Here is a 21,221-nt window from a genome sequence, read left to right on the forward strand (position 1 = left end):
TTGCAAAGCTGTCCCCACACTAAGTCAGCCAAACTCGAACTATCTCCTCTTGACTTCTGGAGGCTTCTATCAGAAAAAGTCATGCCTCCCGCCCTCCCCAAGCACCATTAACATTCCTATAACTGTAGCCATGAGTGCTTTGTATTGTCACTTCTGCATACATGTACCCACCATGCATGTGCATGTGTGTCCACGCACATGGAGATCCTTAAAGGAACAGTGACCAGAAGCACTGTGGCTACAATATCAGGGGCTGGGATCCACCACTGATTAGCTGTGTGACTTTGGGAAATTTCTTAAGCTCTCTGTGCCTCAATTTCCCCATCTGTAAAATGAAGAGAAAGTACTTACCTTATAGGGATGTTTGAGCCATTAATATTTGTAGATAAAAGTGGCCCCTAAGAGGCACTCCATAAATGTTGGCTTACTGGAATTAATCTCTGTATCCCCAACCCTGAGCAGTGCTTACCAGTCAGCAGGCACCCAGAAGTACTTCTCTAATAAACATGGCTCCAGGAGCTCTAGTCTGAGGAAATCCTTTGGGTTTTGACAGCTCATGAGGCACCTGACCCCTGGGGTGGCTCCTGGTGCTACAGCCAGAGCAATGCAGGCAGGAAACCCAGGCTGGGAAGAACATGGTGAGAAGGGCTCCCCTGGTGGGTATATTCAGATGACTGAAATATATTTCTCAGATATGTCTGGTCGTAAGGCTCAGTTCCTGAAAATACTTCAGAGCCATAAAGGTGCAATGGGTGTCTTGTTATTGATGAAGCTGACTTTTGGAGCCACCCAAGGGCAGGGCTGGTTACCAGGGGAACCAGCCATGTGATTAGAGGGAGGGACCTCGCAGCCCCCAGGCCCCAGCCTCCAGGGAGCGAAGAAGGAAGAGGGGCTGGAGGTTGGGCCAGCCAGTGGTCAGTGACTTAGTCCATCATAGCTATGCAATGAAGCCCTCATAAAAACCCATGAGAACAGCGTTTTGGCCCTTTCTTATCCTGTTTCCTTATCAGAGAGCTCCCAACCTTGGGGAAACAGAACGTTTCCAAGTGCTACTGAGCCAGGCCCCAAGCTCCATGAGCATAAAGCTCCTTTAATTGGGATCTTGCCCTACATAGCTCTTCCTCTGGCTGTTAATTTGTATCCTTTACAGTATTCTTTGTTAAACAGGTAAACATAAGTGTCTTCCTGAGTTATGTGAGCAGCTCTAGGTAATTAATAGAACCTAGTGGTAGGTCGTGGGAACCTCCAATCTGTAGCTGGTTGGTCAGAAGCACAGGTAACAGCCTGGGGCTTGTGACAGGCAAGAACAGAGCCCTTCACCTGGGGAATCTGGTGCTGTCTCCAGGCAGGTAGGGTCAGAACTGAGTTGCAGTCTCAGACACCCTGCTGGTGTTGGAGAATTACTTGGTGTCCTGTGTGGGGAAGCTGTGCACCCCAACTCCACACATGGAATTGGGTCCAAGAACCCTAAAAGATTCTGTCAGGAGCCTAGAATTACAAAGTACCAGCAGTCAAATGACGCAGTAGTTCAGTGCCAGTGACCACAGAGCAAGGTCCTGTTGGGTGGGAGGCCAGGGTGCAGCAATTGCCCAGCCAGTAGCAATCAGATCCAGGCTGCAGAAGGACTCAGGCAGGACGACGGGGCAGAGACGTGAGGCACAAAGATGAAGCTCAGAGCACCCTGCTCTGCCCCTGCTACCACTCCCCACCCCAACCCAGGGGGTTGTTCCTGGGTGTCCCCGTGCAGCTCCAGACTGGGGACACACCAAATTCTCAACCCTGGGAACCTGGGAAGTAGATGAAGACAGCAGAGATGTCACAAGTGACAAGTGCTTACCTCTCCCTCCTCCCAGAGGAAGACCTCATCCTAAAGCAGAGGCCTGCCAGACCCCAGCCCGCCCACCCTTCTCCTCTCTGACCCCTCACTTCCTTTCTGGCCATGCTGCAGCCTGACCCTCAGGTCCCATCCTATGGACAAAGCTGATGTCTCATTGTGACTGAGAGTAAGCAATGTCCTGTCTGACAAAAACATTCACAAAAGAGCTGCCTGAGTAGGAGGCAGTGAGTTCTCCATCCTCGGAGAGATGAGACCAGAGGCTGCATGACTCACTGGGATTTTACAGGGCGGTTCTGGCACCCCACTGCCCGTTGGATTCAACAGCTTTTAATGCCACTCTTGAGAAGTGATGAATCTGCAGTTCCAAGCCATCTTCCCCATGATGTGGCAGGACACCACCCGTCTGCCCACAACAGTCCGGAGTTCCCAGAGCTCAGACACCCCTTGGGGCACAGAACAGAAAGGGGCCCTGTCTCCAGAAGGGCCCCGTGAAAGTGTACTTCAGCAGAGCAGGAGGTGCCCCTCAGCCCACTGTGTCTGACCGAGACTCAGCAGAGAGGGTCATGGTTTCCATGGAAGGCAGAGGAGCCCAGGATGGAGCTGTGCTCCCACAGGGAAGCAATCACCCCGCTGCCCTGCCCGGCAAGGCCGAGGGTCAGGGGAAACCCCCGTCCATGTCCTGGCAGGGTCATCTGTGAGAATCAGTTAGCACTGGGGGGCTGTAAGGAGAGGAGGAGCAGGGTGGGGGGACAGACCTCTGCCTGGCTTAGAGGCTCCGAGAGGACAGTGAAGGGAGGAGGTTCTCATGGAGAGAGAGTCACCACCAGAGGAACTTGCACAATCTGTCAGGATTTCACAGCCCTGGACAGGAAGGAAAGGAGGGTCACAGAGAGATGAAGATTGGGTTAATCAGAGGCACTGGGCCCCAGACCCTATCTCAGTGGGCTCTGGCCCCTTGGCTTTCCTCCCAGACCCAGAGGAAGGGTCCAGAAACCCCTTGTAGGGTCCCCACAGCCTGCCTGTCACAGCCCTCAGACTCAAAGCTTCTCCCCTCTGAATTGGTAAGGCTCTCTTTCCTTGGCTGCCCTTTCCGCCCCTCTCCACAGGGAGGCACGAGCCCTTGCTGGTTTGCGACTGTCGTTGCCACACTGCAGTCAGCCCTTTGCTGGTAGAGCCACCCTGTGCCCTGTAGGCGTTTGGTAAGTGCTCACCACCCAATGAATTCCGCCTTCAGGTCCTGGGCTCCGCTTCAAGGGCAGCTGACTTGGAGGGCTGGGGTCTGCTTCCAGCAATGCTGGCATATTCCACGGCCAGAGGGGGTTCAGGCTTGGGCTTCCAATTGGGGCAGACATAGATGGAGTCTTCAGGGCCGAAGTATTTCAGGGGGGCAAGTGAGGCATAGTAGATGGCCCCCAGGTCCTTGCCAGAGCCCATCTGCTGATCGGAGCCCTGGGGATCAAAGAAGATAGATGTCAAGTGTGCGGATCACAGCTGCGAGTAGTTAGTGGCCCCCTGGGTGCCCAGAGCTGGGCGGAGGGTAGGGACAGGGATAAGGTATGAGACAGAGTATGGATTCCACAAAGCCTCCAGGAATGGCTGAGGGCAGCAAGGGTGTCCTGACTGAACATGCCGAAGAATAGGCTAGGGAAGACCACACCAAGTGCCATCCACGGACCAGCAGTACCCAGGAGCTTGTTAAAAAGGCACAATCTCAGATGCCAACCCAGATCTACTACAGCAAAGTCTCCGGGGTTACAGCTCAGGAAACCACTTTAACAGGTTCTCTAGGTGATTTCTATGCCAGCTCAAGTCTGAGTAGCGTTGAGCTAGAAGAGCACTTGGGAAGGACGTCACTTGTACAGATGATTCCAGCATCCCAGGGGGTTGGAGCAAATGACTTTATATCCTCCCAACCCTATGATTCTATAATTTCAAGAGTTTTAGATCTTTAGACAAGACAGACCCACCCAAGGGAAATGGCCCAGGCCCCAGCCTGTGATAAGAAAGCCTATGTGTTTTTACCAGTTAACACCTTTCCACACAACTGAGTGGACCAATAGTGGCCAATCCATGGCTTGACTTAGCATCCATGAGATGGGCCCCCATTAAAAGCTGTATCCCTCAGGGGTGAAAGTCAAAGGTTGAGTCAATCAACTTCTCTCCCTCTTTCTCTTTCACCCTAAGGGTCTGAACTTGGAAGTAGGGGGGAAGGATGCACGCAGGGGAGGTAGTAGGGGCACAAGTCGCCCAAGTGATCCAGGTTCAGAATAAACCAAGCTGGGAAGCTAAAAAAGAACAACACAATAAGGATACCCAGGAAAGCTGAGATTCTTTCCGCGCCAGTGAGGTGTCCTTCCTTTGTGCAGAGGTCTCCTCCTGGGCTGAAATGTCACAGGTGTGGTGGAATTCATCCTCGCCTGTGAGAAAACAGCCAAGGTTGGGGGAGGAGCCACTGCTTTCCTTCCCTTCCCCCCACCACCCCTTCCCCGAAATAGGGCTGGGGCTTGAGGTCCCAGGGGCGCAGAAGGGACTCTGATGGGGAAGGGGCCGTAGCTTGGCCAAGAAATAGCTTCTAGCCTGGGGGATCCCTGGAGATCTGCACAGATTAGTGTCCAGGGTGTGGACATTAGTGCTAGGAGCAAATCAACTGACCCCTGAGGCTAATTTGCATTCAATCAGTAACCTTAGGTAACCTTAGTCAATTCCAGGTCACTGAAAGTTCAAAATTTAAACATCAGATTAAAATATGATCTATTTGCTAATGAAGTTATATATAATGCCTTTCAAATTTTTAGACCAGGGACCACAATGAGAAACATTTTATCTTATTCCCACATAGACACACACACACATACACATTCACACACATACTCTTCCAAAATAACAGTTCTGTGAAAAAAATATTTATCCTTCCAATGTGCAAAGCATTTTATTTTGCTTTTCTATTTTGTTTTATAAAAATACTATAGTGACCTACCAAACTGACTTCGCACAGTTAGAAAAATATGTATGTAAAATTTTGCAATACACTGCTAGTTCAGGATTTTTGTAGCTTGAAAAATTTAAATTGGTGAGGTCCGGTATAACTCTGACCCACTCCCACATTTTCATCTTGTCAACAGATACATCTCTGGGTTATGTGGTTAATAAATACAGAACATATATGTGCTGAACAAATCAACCAACAAAAAACAAGGGAGCAATCATCAAAAGGCACTAATCTAATAAATCATAAAAAATGCTGTAGCTTTTACATGTGATTAATGCTAAAAACTTAAAACTTAGAAGGTTAAAAAGTCCAAGTGTTTTCTGGGAAGACAAAATTTAAAAACAATAGCAAAATTAAAAATATATATCATTAATCAGAAAAGTTTTTAGTTAAATTCGTTTTAAAAAAATCTTTAACTATAAAAAGATGGCAAAACACATGATCCCCAATGGATACACGAGACCCAGTTTTAGGCAAATGGGTACTGAACTGAACTGGCTTTGGGTGCGCTGACCTCGCTTGCCTTTGAAGAGAACTGGCCTCTCCTCAGCACCCGAAAGCCTCCCGTTCTGGCAAAGCCACTACACCTGTGGGGACTCAAGCTTCCTTGTTGGTAAAATGGAATAATAAACCTCGTCCCCACAGCTCACAGGCGAGTTTTCACGACTAAGCACTCGGTGGTCTGCTCAGAGCAAGCGGTGGGGTTTACCTTTCCGAGCCCTTCCTCGGCCTTTCCAGAGGCACAGGACTGTGAGGAAGGTGAGCACCAGCAGCAGCGAGACGGCCACCGTCGCGCTGGAGACCACGAGATTCCAGCTGTTTGGGGGGCTTTGGAAGAAGGACGAGCCAGGTGAGGAAACGGAGCCCACCTCTGCCTGGAAACCTTCCCTCCCCCCATGCCTGTTGTCATGACAGCTCCTCCTGCTGGGCTGGCCAGGAGTCAGCCCAAGGTCAAGGGCTGGGCAGCTCCATCTCTGGACTTGTCTCCTCTGTAAAACAGGAATGTCAGTGGAGACTGTCTTTCTTTGTTCCTTTCCCTTTCTGCCTGCTGACCCCTTAACTTGCCTCTGGACCCCTGTTAAGGGATCTGTGCTCACGTCTCTCACATCCTTCCCTTAGCCAGGCTCCATCCCAACTCCTTAACCTCAGCCCAGCCCTGAAGATGCAGTCAGCCCTCAGAGAATTCTGCTGCGATTTGACCAACAGCTCGGTCACATAATAAACACATTTTAATAGGCCCTGTCTTAAGCCAAAGGAGGAACACACAAGTAGACTTTCTTACACCACAGCAGTCTCCTAGGGAAAGCACCTGGTCTGGTCTGGCAAGGGTGAAAGGCCGGGAGGGGGCAGCAGCCCTGGAGACACTGCTGTGCTCCACGGACCAGGGCTGATTTCGGCTGAAATGCCTCAAAGCAAGGGATTGTGGTTTGCAAGAGCCCAGGATTCACAGGGATGGTGGGTGGGAAGAGGGCAGGGGAGGACAGAGTCAGGAAGGGAAGCAGCCATCAGGCCAGTCCCCAGGGTGGGGCATTGAAACCATCAGGCAAAGGTAGAGAAGAAAGCAAGCCCTTTCCCAGGACCCCTGCGGCTCTGGAACAGCACCCCTGGTCCTACTGAAAGACAGGAGGGCTGGAGGTGGGCAGGGGACAAGCACCAGCCCTGGTCAGGTCCCCCGCCCTGGGCCCTTTGAATCTGCCATCTCCTTCGATCCTCGTAAGAGCCCCATAAGACAGTGGCTCCCCAGTGGGGATGGCTGTGTCCCCCGAGGCAAACTTGACAATGCGCGGACACATTTTTGGTTGCCACACTGGACAGCTCAGGGAGGTCTGCCATGGCCATCTAGTGGGCAGAAGCCAGGCGTTCTGCTAAATGTCTTACAGTGCACAGGACAGCCTCTCACAAGGAAGTCTTTGGCCCCAAATGTCAATAGTGCCAAAGGTAAGAAACCCTACATTACTGGCCCCATTTTGCAGATGAGAAAACTGAGGTTTAAAGAAGCAAAGTGACCTGAAGTGAATTGTCTGACTCTCATTACGGCCCCTGAGAGCCAAGGATCCTCGGGAATGTGGTAGCTGGAGGCACACGGCACCGTTGGCAGTGGGTGGGAGGAAATGGAAGCTGAGAAGACGGGGAGGTGACAGTACCTGTCAATGGCAGGACTGGTGGTGGAGGTCCAGACTGTGGTCCTCCTGGTGCTCCTGGGAGTGGGCAAGGTTGAAGCTGTAAGAGATGACAGTGAGCAGAAGACTCCTAAAACTGTTTGCCCTGCACCCCAGGGCAGCCCACTCCTGGCCCCCAAACTCAGGTAGGGGGAGCCCACACAGGGCCCTGGACCATGTGAGGACTCTGGGAAGCAGTGCATGCCCTGCAGACAACTGGAGGTGTCGCACTGAGGCTTTGGATTAGGTACCACACTGTCACTTGGGTAGTGGAGAGATTCCACAGCTCTTCTATTTTCACTACTTTTGAACTTGAATGCACTTCCAATCTGTAATGCCATCCTCCTCATCCCTAACAGCTTTTATCTCCTTTGCATAAATTCCTGCTCATCCAGTAAGGCCCAGGTGCTGTCACCTCCTCTGAGGAGTCCTCCAGAAAAACTCCATACCATCTTCCCCAGCAATCTAGCCCTTCCCTTCACTGGGTCCCCATCAACATGCTCTTGCTATGTCACCTACCACCCAGCGTCATAGCCTTTTATTTATGTGTCTGTCTTCCTGGTTTGGCTGTGGGCTCTTGCAGCATAGGATGGGGTCCTGAGGTTTTTGATGGAAGGGGTTCCAGAGCCTAGCCCCATGCCCTGCATAGCGTAGGTAATGAGCCAAGGGTGATGAAGGACCGAGCAGCTGATCTGAGTCCTCCAGGACCCAGAAGGGTGGGCAGACCTGGCAGCAGGGCACGGGTCTGGCAAGGAGTTGTTCAAGTCCTGACCGTCACAGAGAAATGCAGGGGGGCTTTACAACTCTGGGGTTTTCAGGAGCAACACCTGGAGGCCTCGGGTTAAGGGTAAACCCAAACGTCCCATTCTGAGGCTTAAGGTGTCTCAACTATTAGAAGCAGGTCCAGCGTGAGGACTTGGGGCCTCTGAGCCCTTGGCCGCTACACCTCCCAGCCTCACCCCCCTCCACCTCTCCTATCTGCCTATCTAGCTGTCTCCTGTTTGTCCACATTTCTTGTACCCCACCCAGTTACCTGAGACCGATCCCAAGCACACTTTGAGAAAAGTCAGGGGTAGTGATGCCCAGGAATGGACAGATAAGCCAGGCTTGCCTAAGCTCAGGGACTTTGGGAAAATTACAAATCAGTAGAGGAGTCCCATTAGTGGCAACAAAATATTCAGAGAAATGCATGTGGTTGGGAGGAGGCCCCAGCTGAGAGCCCATGGGTCTGAGCTCCAGCCCCAGACCTGCCCTTCACCAGTGGGCATCTTGGCCAAGGGATCCCCAGGCTCAGCTATGAGAGGGTTGAAGGAAATGATTTTTAGGGTCCTTTGCACCTCTAACATTTTACAATTCAAGAATTCTGAGAACCACACATAGAAGGGAAAGAACTCACCCTGAGATACCACCAGATGGATGGTTCTGAGAATAAAGATCCCAGAAGATTCGTAGATTCCACACCAGTAGAATCCCGTGTCCTTTACCCTGAGATCAGCCATGGTGACAGTGAAGTACCCAGAGCTGAGGTCATCCTGGATGGAGTATCGAGTCTCCCAAAGCTCAGCCTTAAGTCGGGGATGGGCAGCTAACATGGTACAAGTGTACAGTGATGTTTGCCTGCACCAGGTTTTCACCTTGTTTAAATCTTGCTGGGGCTTATACGGGCATCTCACGAAGACTGTCTCACCTTCCAGTTTATTCAATTCTGGATTCTGTTCCCAGGAGCCTGAGGATAAATTCCCAGGTCAGGGATCCCTCCAACTGCCACTGCAGAGCTGTGAGACGGGGCCCCCTCCTCAGGGAGCCCCGCTCTGTGTCTACACTCAGTATGCCATCCAGAGCCAGCCCCCCACCCCCGTCCATGCAGCCCCCTTCATCCCTACCTCACCTAGCGACACCTCGCCTAGCCATCTGCCCTCCTCCCGCCATTCCCCCTGCCCTCCTCCCCTGCTCACCTGAGGCCAGAAGCACCAGCAGGATGGGTGGCAGCAAGTATGTGGCCTCCCACGCCATGAGTCTCTTCTGGAGCTGGGGTGGGGGCAGGGAAGCCCCTGAGAAGAGGGAGCCAGTGCTGGGGGATTCAGTGCAGCCACCCCAGCCTGTTGGGGAAGAAGAGCTGAGGTAGGCAAAAGCCTCCGATGGGGAAGTGGGAGGTCTGGGAGGAGCAGGTCTTGGCCTATAGGCAGGACCCCCCAGTGCTGGCGCTACATCTGGGCCTGGAACCGCAGCTCTGGGACTGCCCTGAGGCTGCAGAGGCTCTATAGCTACTGCTGGGCTCTCTCCAGGCAGGCTTTCCCACCTCATCTCACTGGCCCTGGGTTGGGAAATATGTGAAAGTCCAGGACAAAACGCTGGTGAAATAAGAACCTTTCTCCTCCTCTTTTTCCACCCACTCTCAACTTCCTCCCAGCCTCAACTTTCTCCTTCCCCTCAAGTAAAGTACGACTGAAGGTGAGTGACAGAGCTGGGGAACCCTTCTGAGGCCACCAGTGGTCAGACACTTCTTTCCCACACCCGCCTGGGAAGTGGGAAGTTCTGTGGCGCCCCAAGGGGAAGAGAAGAGTGACATGGAGAGCCATTTCCACGTGTGAGGTGCAGGAAAAAGTTCCTGCCAGGGCAGGAGGGCCAAGGGGGTGCAGGACCAAGGGGCGAGGCAGAGTGGGCTGGGCCAGAAGGCGAGGGACAGGAGGGGGCTTCGTGGCCAGCTCCCCAGGGCTCCCCGGCTGCCATAATCACTCCCTTAGCATTTGTTGAAAGACCACAGTAATCAAGCACATTTAGAAAAAAATTATCATTAGACAGCAACAGAGAAACAATTGTCCCAGGCTGCTGATAGGTAAAAGACAACTGAGAAAAGAGCAAACCCTGAAAGGCACAGTGTGGTAGGGTTTGTGGGGAGCGGACTCTGAGGTGGAGATGAGCACTGGAGGTTTAAGGTGCTCAGAAGAGAACACAGGCCCCGGGAGAAGCCGGGCTGCCCTCAGCCCGCAGGACACTGGGGCCACCTCGCGGAGTTCTGACACAGGATACCCTCCCGGATGGCAAGGGGTGTCTGGGTCTTTAGCCCCCTATGTCAGTTGTCAGTCGTCCGTTGGTCGGGGCGGTGGGCTGCCCTGGAGGGAGCCTGCCCTTGGTGAGGCCACTCTCGGCAGCTGGGGCAGCCCCCAAAGGGTCTGGCAGAGAAGGCCTTCTGCCGTCACTACTCCCTGCACTGGGGCAAGAAGTCCATCAGCCCTGGAGGAGTGGGTGGCAGCGCAGTACAGTGTCCACCCACTCAGTCTGATGCAGAATAAGAAACATTTTGTAGTCATTTGGAGAACGGAATTTGCAGCTGGCCTCATAGAGGGAGCACGTGTCCAGAGGTGTCAGATCCACCTGTGGACCCTGCAGTACGGAACATCCCAGTAAGGGTGGGGACGGGGGCTGGGTTCTCTTTGTCCATCTTCCCCTTGCTCAGGACAGGAAGCCCGTCACAGGGGTGCTCTGTTGCCAGAGGAAGCTCAGGAAGCTTTGTTATCTCACCCACTAAGCAGCAGCCCTGGCCTGCCTGGATCTGCTGGGGCTCCGGGTCCTCCTGGAGCTCCAGGAGAAGGGTGAGAACAGAAAGGAAGAAGGGAGAGGCTGGGCCTGGGGTACACCCAGAGGCCTGGCAGTCCAAAGAAGCAGAGGGTCTACCTCCTTCTCCGTGCCATGTCCTTACCGTGGAGTTCACAGTGGGAGCAGGCTCCACGTGTGAGCAGCTCGAGCAGGTCCTCCTGGTTCCAGGTGCCCTCATCCTGGGCAAACAGGGATGGCTGCTTCCCTAAGCTCTACCCTGCCTGACATCAGGCCAAAGCAAGGGACCTCCTCCGTGGTCCGGCACGGACCACCGGGGGCCTGTCCATGTGATGCCGTGCCCTCCCTAGCCCCTTCAGGTCAAGGACAAAACAGAGAAATCAGGTCTGAAGGTCATAAATGTAGAATGTGATGAAAAATATTATACCTGGAAAGGAACTTGAGGACCAATAATCACAAGGCATTTACTTAGTTGTAGAGGTTCATGTCATTTCATTTCATCCTAAAAACATAAGTCTTGAGAGGTAGGAATTACTGTCCCCTTTCATAAAAGAGGAAAAATGAAGCCCAATAGGGTTAGTGATTGACACGGGGTCACACAGTGACAGGTGGCTTCCCTGGGTCTGGGTCTGGGTCTGCTCCTGGGCCCTCCGCAGAGCTCCCCCACCAGACACTGATCACAGACAAGAGCGAGCGGTCAGAGTGCTGCTGTAGGATCACGAATGGGGGTGCACTCTTGGGGTGCGCTTTTCCCCCAGGGAGGTAAGCCCCCTCCTAGTTACACACCAGGGCGGGGGCCACACCCTCCCAGTAGGGAGGATGGTGTGTCTGAGTCTCCCCCTCTACTGCCCTCTCCTGGACACAGAGAAGTGCCTCCTCCCAGATGTCTGCCAGGATTGCCCCTATCCCCTGCCCCTTCCTCTCCCACAACATCCATCCTGGAATGGTCTGGCTGACTGCCCACCAAGGTGCTGACTGTATCACTCTCCTGACTGTGACGTTTATTCTCCCCTCCGGGAGGACCCTAATCCAGGGCCAAGAGCGAAGATGCCACTACTCCCAGGTGCTTATCCCCGTCACTCCAGGCTGGTGGACCCCCTCCCCCTCCAGAGGAGAAATCCTGCCCATACTTTCCAGCTTTCACTGCAGAAGAGGCTGAGTCTGAGCCATGCACGGGTGAGGCAGGGGCAGACTCCCGGGGCTGCTGCGCCCATGCTGAGGCTCGTGGCTCCATGCTCCCTGCCCTGCCCGCCCCACCAGCCAGTCCTCCAGGCTCTGGTCCACTTTGAGTTGTCTTCTCTGTGTCACAGATTGGCTCCTGTCTTCTCAGGGGACAATGGGTCCCTGGGATGGAGTGATCCGCCCCTTCTCAGAGCCACGAGCACCTGCAGGAGCCTCTGGAGGGCCCTCGATCCCCTGTGCGGACTCGGCTCTGGACCCCAGGTGCGGGAACTGGGGGAGAGGGCCCTGAGCTCAGCCTCCGCACACTGGTCTTGGAATAGGAGCCATTGGGCTTCGGCCACCCACGCACAGCTTCGCCTGGAGGGGCCGGCAAGTAGGTGGCCGCAGTGGTGGGGTGTTGGCTCCATGGCTCCTGGGACTTGAGGGAGCAGCTGCAGTCAGGGCGAGCCAAAGGCCCATCAGGGAGCACATGGCCTGGAGAGTGAGGGGCTTGGACAGGCACGGGGTCCTCTGCTGCTGACACCTTTGTGGATCCCCGTGTCTCAGACGGTTCCCTCTCCTCCTCCAGGACAGGGCCCTTGGGACACTAGCTGCCTCTGGGACTCCTTCTCCCCAAGTGTGTGGGGAAGCTTCAGGAGAGCCGAGGGAAGAGCACAGGGTCCCAGGTGAGGAGAGGGCACCTGTCTGCCCCTCCCTCCCCTCAGCTCAACAGTAAGGGATTCCAAGGCCGAGTGGAGCTGAGATTCTCTGTCTGGATACAGCACCGTCAGGGCCTCTCTGCCATCCAGCTGGGACCTGGGGGTCTGTGGCTCTGAGCAGAATCCCCTTGATGGCTCGCAGGGACTTCCTGCCTGGTGCCCTCCACTCCAGGCCCCTCACCCGGTTCCTGGCAGCCCAGGGAACTGAGTGGCTGAAGAGCAGCCTCTGGCTCTGGGAAGCCTGGGTCCAGCACTGCACCTGTCCTCACCCCCAGCCTGGCTCCCGTCCAGACAGGTCCCTGTCTTTGCCCCTCTTCTGGCCTCCTGGGGCCCATCGGGAGAAGTTCCACCACAATAGTTAAGTGGCCTCAGGCCAAGCAGGCTTCCACAGAGGCTCCGGTCTTTCAGGCAGGTCCCTCCAGGGCCTAGCAGGTTCACTGCATATGCTGTAGCCTGTGAGCACCAGGGGGAGGGAGGATGAAGAAGGGCGCCCCCTCTCATCCCCACACCCCTGGGCCAGGCCAGCTCCTCTTCTGGCTCCGCCCTCTGCCTCCTGCCAGTCCAGCACCCCGGAGGGCTAGGCTCTGCTGCCTGCCTGCCCCCTGCCCCATGGGTGCCCTCCGACTGCCCTGCCTGCCCCATGGGTACCCTCCTGACAGCCCCGCCTGCCCCGTGGGTGCCCTCCTGACTGCACACAGACAAGGACACACCACCTGGGGACTGAGTGCAGTCAGGTGCCTTGAAAAGCATGTCACCTCCCAGTGCTCTGCCCTCAGGAGGCTGGAAGGGTGGACTCTACTCACTTCCCATGTGTCTCTTCTTCCAGAACCCATAGACCACGATCAACATCACAGGCACCAGGAGGAAGCTCAGCAGCCCCACCAGTACAGTGGGGTAAGAATCTTGTTGCCTGAGGAGACAGGACAGAGTGGGGAGGAGGTAAATACCAGGTTTCCCCACCCCAACGCACATCTTTCTGCAGGCCATGCAGGAGGAGTTGGACCCAGTGACACCCTGACAGCCCCTGACAGGCGGGAGTGACCATTTCCCTTCCTTGGACACTCTGAGGGGAGCAGCCTCTCCGTTATTCCCCCAAATCTGCTCATCGCCAAGGACAAGGACTCCAGGAGACCCCCAACTGTAACAGAAGAGACCACAATTTTTGCTTTGCTCACATTGACTGAGGATGGCTCTCCCCACTTTGTCCTCTGTGACAGGTGCTGTAGATGTCCGCCTGTACTCCCTCACCTATACCGCCTCAGTGTACACCGGTTATCAGCACCTCCATTTATATTCATTTTGGCCTGAGGACTTTCTCTTGTCCCTGGAACCCTCCACGCCACACATGGCAGGCCCCCCCCCTCCCAGTGGCCAACAGCACCTGCCTCTCCACCACAGCACCCAGCAACAGTATCAATACCCCAGCTCCCCGCACGTGCAGGCAGGAGCTTGACCCTGGGCCTGAATTTCCCCAGGGGGGTTGCGCTCCTGCTGCCCAGGGTGGTGGCTGGCTTGATGAAGTGTTCTGTGGGCTGCCTTCCCTTCCCGTTCCAGTGTCCCAAGTACAGTGCAGATCCTGACAGCGGAGTCTGCTCTGGGGGGACCCAAATTAAAGTGTCCCCCATTTCCCACCTGAGCTGCATCCTAGTCCTGTCCCTCCCCTGTCCTCTCCTCTCCATCCACAGACTCTTGTGCTGACCCCTCTCATTGCCCACTGCCATCCTTTATGTCGTGTTCCCATCCCAGCTGCCCGTCCCCCACCTCCCATTCAGCAGGGCCACATCACGTTCCTGGAGGATGACAGAGAAAGGTCTGCTGTGACATTTGCACCGTGAGGTCTGTCCAGGTACCAAGAACTATTGCCACATCTGGGAAAAAGCCATTCAACCCCAGGGCCCAGGGGTACCTGATGGGGGATAGTTTGTTGAGGAGAGATCTACTGGTGTGGCACATTGTCGTGGCAGGTGATCTGGTGTGCAGGTGCCCATCCTTGGTAGAGATGGGTGCTGAGCCAGAAGAGGAGGTTCTGGCATTGCTGGGCAATGTAGTCACTGCTGGGGACCCTGAAGTCCTCCTGGGTGCTGTGGTGGAGAGGTGGGTGCTGGTGAAGCTGTAGCCTGTCCCAGAGGTCAGTCGGATGGAGCCTGAGGCAGCGGAGGGCAAGAGTCTGGCCAAGGTGAGGTGGCCAGGTGTGAGCACTGTCACGCTGGGAGAGAAGGGGGCAGCAGGGCCTGAGGTGGGGGCTGGGCCCGTTGTGACGACAATTCCGCTCTTGAGGATGTCAGCCAGATGGCTAAGAGGAGAGTTTCTCTCTGTTGTAGGCGCTGAGGGACCAGAGAGGAAGGAACGTCAGACTGAGTTGAGGGCCTCGGTGCTGGGAGCAGGCCTGCCCTCATCTCCCCTCCTTGACTTCAGGTCTAGGATTCTGCTTGGCTGAGTGACCATGTGCGCGTTTGCTCAGAACCACAATTTTGATGGTGATGTCAAGGAGAGAAGTAGCCACAGAAAAGAAGGAAGAGACTTTCACAAATTTCTTTAGTCTCCCTGTCAACCTCCTGCCTTTGTCATCCCCTCCAAGGTCCTCCCTTAATTCCTGTCCTTGCCATCCCCATCTCTCTCATCTCATCCAGACCCTCCTCATTTCCTTGGGTCAAAGATTTCCCTACTACAGTGTTGAGCAGGGATTTCTCCAGGTGCTCCATAATTGGCACCTGGGGTACAGGATGAGGACAAGGAAGCATCACAGGCCCAAATCCCAAAGTACGCCACAGCCACAGGGCTGGATGCTGCCCTTGGGGGTTATTAACAGACACCCCAACTGGTCCTGCTACCCTCATTCATCAACTCAGCCCTTTACCGTCCCACGTGCCATTTTCTAGAAGAAACCTGGCATTTGGACAGGGGAAGAGGAGGGAGTTGCAGGAGGCGGGAGGTCCCTCTAGGGGCAGTGCTGGGTCTATCTCTGCAGCCAAGAAAACTGGAGAGAGATGGCGGGAGTGAGGGTGGGGGTGGATAGGGCTTCTGCACGTCCTTGTGCATGACAAGGTTGTGTCCCTGAGGGCCAGAAGGTCGCCATGGAAAGTGGCCATTTTTCTGGGCAAGGGAACCTGGAATAACCAGCATTAGTGAGGGTGAGAGTAGGGGAAGATGCTGACCTGGAGCCAGATCACCCACATCATCCTGTTGAGCAAGGGGAGACCCCCACAAAGGACCCTTTGAAGAACTCACATTTCTGTGATGGAACTTCTTTTCTGTGCCTTTGGAGAGCCAACATCAGGACCCCTAATCACAGAGGATCTCAAAGGACTGGGCAGAAAAGGAGTGACACCCAACAGAGAGAGAACCCCTACAGTGGGTAGTGAAGTCCACGCCCACTTCCCTCTGTCTCTTCCTTCCTGCCTCAGTACATCAAGGACTTGGGAGGGGAGGTCCAGGAGAGGGGAGCCGAGAGAAACCCCTGCTTCTCCACCTCCCAAAATGAAGTGGGGGTTTTAGGTTGCAGGCTATCTCGCCTTCTCCACTTCAGGTGCCTTGGGCCATAACATAACTGCTCTTCCAGGGGGAGTGGAAAAACATATGCTGCTAACAGTTTTCAACTGGGCTGAGGATTTTTTATTTCCTAATAACTGAAAAGGTCTGCAAAGTTGGAATCTTTCCAAATTGTCAAAAAGAGATGGATGGTGGGATTTGGCATAGTACAATGGGCAAATGTGCTCAGAAAAAACCATTTCATGTTTGTATCCCTACAAATTAGCACTTCCACATAAATGGGCTTCAACTACTCCCTTGGGTCTAAATCAGAACTGGAGAGGGAAGGAATGAGAACTGGCTCCACATATTAAAGAGAGCAGTTGTCCTAGCTCAGACCCAACAGAAGATGCCAACACAGGTGGTTAGGGGCTTGTGGGAAGGGCAGACAATGTATTTCATGATCACTGCCTCCTTCTTTTCAAGCTTTCTTGCCGGCTCCTCCTCCTCATCATCACAGAAATGTAGGGAGGACCTTGGGGTTTGGGGCTTGGCCCTCCTCTCTTTTTCTACATTCAAGGGACAGCTTTTATATTGTCTGGATTTTTCACTGCTTTACTGAGATCTTGCTCACATTCCATATAACACACCCATTTAGAGTGCCAAATTCAATGTTTTTTTTTAGTATATTCACAGAGTTGTGCGACCATCACCACAGTTGATTTTAGAACATTTTTATCATCTCAAAAAAAACCCACCCTTTAGCTACTATCCCCTTATCTCTTCTTCCTTCCCCTCAGCCCTGAGTGACCACTGATTTATTTTCTGTCTCTATAGAGTTCTCTGCTCCTCGAGACTTTAATCTATCTTACTGAGATGCTTTTGAATGTATCCCCAGCTCTGATCTCTCACCTGAATTCTAGAGGGAAGCTCCTGCTTTTTATATGCACTTGGGAGTTCTAGGTATATATTAAACTTAACATGACAACATGCATCTTTTTATTTTTCTTCTCCAAACTAGCTCCTCTTTCAGGATTTGCCCAAAAATGGTACCATCGTCTACCTTGCTGATGAAATAGAAAACCTTGGAGTCATCCTTGATTCCTCCCTTTTGCTTACCTCCCACCTGAGCAAATCCTGTCTTCCCTCCAAAACATACAGTGTGGGCAGGAAGTCCGAACATCACAGATCTGAGCCCCTCCACTTCCCTCCACCTACTACTCCAGGGCCCACATCCTACTCCACCATCATTGCCAGCCAGGATGCCCACCATGACCTCTCTGCCCATGTTCTTACTCTCCCACAATCCATCCTCCACACAGCAGCCATTATTATCTTAAAAACAAGCTACATTACACCCCTCTAAACTTTCCAGCAGCTTCCTGTTATACTTAGAATAAAACTCAAACTCCATAGAACTTTAGGATTACTGTTGGACTTTCCAGCCTCATCTACCACTCTGTCCACACTCACTGTACCACATAGGCCTGCCTTATCCAGGCCCGGCTCCTTCTCACCTCAGGGCCTTTGCACATGGATTTCTCCCACCTGGAACACCCTTTGCAGTACCCACATTTCAGCAGGTCAAGAAAGCTGTCATCATGTAGGACTCTACTCATAATGTCATCTTCTCAGAGAAGCCTTCTCGGATCTCCAGCCCTACAGCAGCTCCCCAACCACTAGGTTACTTTCTATTTCATCACACTGCTTTATTTTCTTAAGAACATCTGCAATTATTTGGCTGATCATGTGCTATTGCCTGTCACCTCTCATAGGGCAGGACTGGGTCTGCTTTTGCTCTTCACCATATCCTCAGAGCCTAGAATAGTGCCTGGCACATAATAGGGATTCAGTAAACATATATCAAACTGATGGCTGAATAAAACAAAGCACAGAGAGTCCTGAGTTTGAATCTTGTCTCTGCCACTTGCTAGCTCTGTGACCCTGGACAGGGTCAGAGCCATGTCGTGCCTTGTAGATCTTTTCCTCATTGGTAAAACGGGGATAATAAGGCCCATGAAGATGTCTGTAAAAGAACTGTGAAAACCTACAGTGACATATGTCCATTGATGGAGTATTCTTCTTAGTATAGCTGATGTTAGCAGAGTGCAGGGCAGTGAGGACACCCCCACGTTCCCAGAGCCCCAGCAGGCCTGCTCACCTGGAGACACTTCTAGCAGGAAGCCCATCAGAGGGTACAGGGTCCCAGAGCTGTTCCGCATGCACCAGTACCTGCCCGAGTCCTGGCGCCTGAGGGCCGTCATGGTGATCTTGACCACCTTGGCCCGAACATCGTCCTGCAACAGGTAACGTGGCCCCTGCGCCCAGGCCCGGGTGAATCCTGGCTCACACTTCTTCCTCCTGATTTTGCACCACACTTTGCCCTCCACGAGGTTTTTGCGGCCCTTGTAGGAGCACAGCACAGACAGAGTCTCCCCTTCAAGGTGCTGTACTTTGGAGTACACGCTCTCAGCCGGGGCACCTGCAGAGACACAACTTATTGTGCAAAATCAGCCAAAGAGGAGGGAGGAGGCCATCCTGAAAGTCAGAGCTCCTGGTGAAGTTAAAGCGAGCGGATACTGCTCCGTTGTCATGGTGCTCACAGTCTGAGGGAGAGACACAGCCCCACTGAGAGCTCCGCCCACTCTGATGGGGGAGATACCCAGGCCCTGCCAACAGCTAGCTCCCAGTCTGAGAGGGGAGGCACAGGCACCTCCCTCCAGGAGCTCCCAGTCTGCTGGAGGAGACACAGCCCTGTCCTCTGGAGAGTTCCCAGACTAGTGGGGAAGACAACAGCCTGTGCCCACAGGGCGTCCTACAATACTAAGGAAGATACAACACTAGCCTTCAGGGAATTCCCAGTCAGCCGTGGAGACACAGGTATTTCCTTCAGGGAGCCCCCAGTTTAACGGAGAAAACTCAGCCCTCACTCTCGGGGGACTCTGTCAGACACCATCCCTTCCTTCCTGGCATTTCCTGGTCTGATGGGAGAGTGATAAGCTCCGTCCTCAGGGTCTTGAGGGGAACACCGAGGTGAGACAGAGCAGACACAAACAGAAGTCATTATGAAATTCCAGAGCACAACTTAGGTAAGTAAGGAAATCCAACATTCCAAAAAATTTAGAGTAATTTATTTCACAGATAGTCATCTTTTCCACAGCAAGTTCTCATAGTTCATTCTAGATGGTTTTTCATTTTCAAATAGTCTAGTTACATGAAGCCCACAGATTAAGTACGCCCAACATGCATATAAACTCTCACTGGAGTGCAAAACTCTACAGTTCTTCATGCTCAACTGCAGGAGGCTGTACTCTGTGTAGGATTCAGACGTGGTCCGTGGACTTCCCAACCCACAGTCTGGTGGGGAGTGAGTAAAACTAGGGGCTTAAGTGGTGAATCAGGGGACAGGGAGAGGGAGAAAACTGTGGTGGGGTCCCCTGTCTCCTCTGCCTGCTGTAAGCTCGCCACGCTCTCCTCCAGCACCTCCAGAGCCGCTTGTGTATAAGCACACACAAAAAACTCTCTCCCCAGCAGGACAGAGTAGAGAGCACACGGTTTGGTGTCTAAATAAGCATGGGTTAAAACTCTGGTTCCGCCGTTGATTGTGTGAGCAAGATCACTTAACATCCATTTCTTCCTCTGTTTCAGGAGGGCAGTGAGAACTGTGCCTCAGGACAGCACCATGAATGTGGTTAGCGCTCAGTGCACAGTTCTGTTTCCCAAAGGCTGGTGCTCCAAACTTCTCCGAGGGAGCACAGAGCTGTGACAGCCAAGGGCCCGCCACCCCAGACATCTGCCTTAGTATCTATCCCAGCTGCCCCGGTAGTTGAGGCTCAAAGTAAGGCAACGCCCTCTCTGAGCACAGTTTGTCCCACGCAAACCAAACAGAATGATCCAACTCAACTATTTGGTGGGTGGGAGGTTTAGGGGACCCCAGAACTGCTCAGCACAGGAGCCACTCTCCTGCCCTGGCAGACTGAGGAGCCTCCCTGGGGGAGATGCACAGGAGGCAAGGCCTTGGGAAGGGTCTCTGGGACTGTTTTCCTTCGGGCCTACCTTCCACCCCTCCCACAGGCGGTGCCCAGAATGGAACAGGAAATGGTAAACTGGTTGCCATGGCAGCGAGGGAGGCAGGCCTGGAAGGGGCCCCCTCAGGAGCATCTAGTAGATGTGGGGTGGGAGAGGACTTCAGGGATTGCTTCCTGGACAGGGGCTAGTGGCCTCAGCTTTCTGAGAAAAAGCTCAAAAGCTCAAGGTCAAAGCATGCACATGATCAAATGATTCCTGTAAGAACCAAGCAAGGCTTTCCCAGCAGAGGCCAAGGGCAGGAGGCTTTTGTGTGAGGACATCGTCCCTGGCTGGAGGTCCTGAGGAAGCCTGCAGATAAAGGGGCCCATGCAGAGAGGGCCCAGAACTTTATCTCAGCTTGTGAGGCCTGGGTCAGCGTTGCCTGGGGCCAGATGGGAGGATGGAACCTCTCACCAAGCTCTGCTAAGGAGCTACTGCGTCAGCCCTGACCTCCTCCGCCTCCTCCTCCAACCCCACAAAACACTGAAGGGTGTTAGTGGACAAGGGAAAGCAGGGAGGGAGGGCCCGGACAAGGCCATTCCCTGGAGCGAGGCCAGCCCACCCACCCACTCACCTGAGACGTGGCCCTGGAGCCACAGCAACAGCAGCAGGACTGTGGGGGCCATGCCTCCATCCAGCTGGGGACAGTCACAGGCCAGCAGGGGGCCAGCGCGGCCCGGGCACCCACGGCCCCAGGCTGACACGGGACTCGCCGTTTGGATCTGCCAGGGAAGGACCTGGGGTTGTAAACGTAAAGTTGCCCATTTAGGGAAGTGAGGAAGTTGTGGGCCCCGCCGTGACCAGCAGACCGCAGGGGCCGCAGAGCCTGTGAGAGGGCGGGGCCGCCGCTGTTTCCGCCCTCTTCCTTGAAACTTCAGGCAGGTGGGGCTGCCCCACCCAGTCTGGGCCCCCACCCCCGAGCCCAGGGAGGGCTTGCAGGGCCCCCATCCTCTCCAGATTCCCTCTTGGCCCAATAGGGGTGTCTCCCACTACAGGGGATCCATCTGTGAGGTTTCTAGACCCTCAGGTAAAGACTTCCCTGGAATTCTCAGAGACCCGGGTTCAAGGGCCAAAGGGCTGGGGCAGGTCATCTCGTATCCTACATTTTTCACAAACAGGCGTTCACAGGGAGGTTCTGGGAAACTCATTCATTCATTCATTCATTCATCTCTCCCAGAACATTCATTGTGCTGCCCTGCCCCTCTCTCTCTCTGTCCCAGGATTCTGGCTGGTCAGATCATCACTCATGCGATCTTATTTTTGTC

The 21,221-nt window shown here is 53.8% G+C and overlaps 2 protein-coding genes across 2 annotated transcripts; both read right to left on the minus strand.

Moving 5' to 3' along the window:
* Positions 1 to 2,943: 2,943 nt before the first annotated feature.
* Positions 2,944 to 9,430, minus strand: LOC118932214 (uncharacterized). Its single transcript, XM_057494047.1, has 6 exons — positions 8,941 to 9,430; positions 8,382 to 8,711; positions 6,971 to 7,046; positions 5,536 to 5,654; positions 4,151 to 4,254; positions 2,944 to 3,286 (listed from the first exon to the last, which is right to left on the minus strand). Exons 1-6 carry the CDS (start codon positions 9,287 to 9,289, stop codon positions 3,068 to 3,070), a joined length of 1,197 nt encoding a protein of 398 aa, XP_057350030.1. The 5' UTR covers positions 9,290 to 9,430; the 3' UTR covers positions 2,944 to 3,067.
* Positions 9,431 to 9,751: 321 nt separating this feature from the next.
* TREML2 (triggering receptor expressed on myeloid cells like 2) lies at positions 9,752 to 20,743 on the minus strand. Its single transcript, XM_036925497.2, has 5 exons — positions 20,531 to 20,743; positions 18,050 to 18,370; positions 14,327 to 14,744; positions 13,224 to 13,330; positions 9,752 to 12,873 (listed from the first exon to the last, which is right to left on the minus strand). Exons 1-5 carry the CDS (start codon positions 20,580 to 20,582, stop codon positions 12,779 to 12,781), a joined length of 993 nt encoding a protein of 330 aa, XP_036781392.2. The 5' UTR covers positions 20,583 to 20,743; the 3' UTR covers positions 9,752 to 12,778.
* Positions 20,744 to 21,221: the final 478 nt, after the last annotated feature.

Source organism: Manis pentadactyla, chromosome 16, assembly GCF_030020395.1.
Source record: "Manis pentadactyla isolate mManPen7 chromosome 16, mManPen7.hap1, whole genome shotgun sequence".
Lineage (NCBI taxonomy): Eukaryota > Metazoa > Chordata > Mammalia > Pholidota > Manidae > Manis > Manis pentadactyla.

Coding starts and splice junctions, on each gene's coding strand:
- TREML2 (XM_036925497.2), bottom strand. CDS start 20,582: ATGGCCCCCACAGTCCTGCTGCTGTTGCTGTGGCTCCAGGGCCACGTC. Junction 14,745..18,049: donor CCTGCTAGAAGTGTCTCCAG/GTGAGCAGGCCT, acceptor CTGGTCCCTCAG/CGCCTACAACAGAGAGAAAC. Junction 13,331..14,326: donor AACAAACTATCCCCCATCAG/GTACCCCTGGGC, acceptor CTGTCTCCTCAG/GCAACAAGATTCTTACCCCA.
- LOC118932214 (XM_057494047.1), bottom strand. CDS start 9,289: ATGAGGTGGGAAAGCCTGCCTGGAGAGAGCCCAGCAGTAGCTATAGAG. Junction 8,712..8,940: donor GCTGGTGCTTCTGGCCTCAG/GTGAGCAGGGGA, acceptor ATTTATCCTCAG/GCTCCTGGGAACAGAATCCA. Junction 7,047..8,381: donor CCATCTGGTGGTATCTCAGG/GTGAGTTCTTTC, acceptor CATCTCTTACAG/CTTCAACCTTGCCCACTCCC.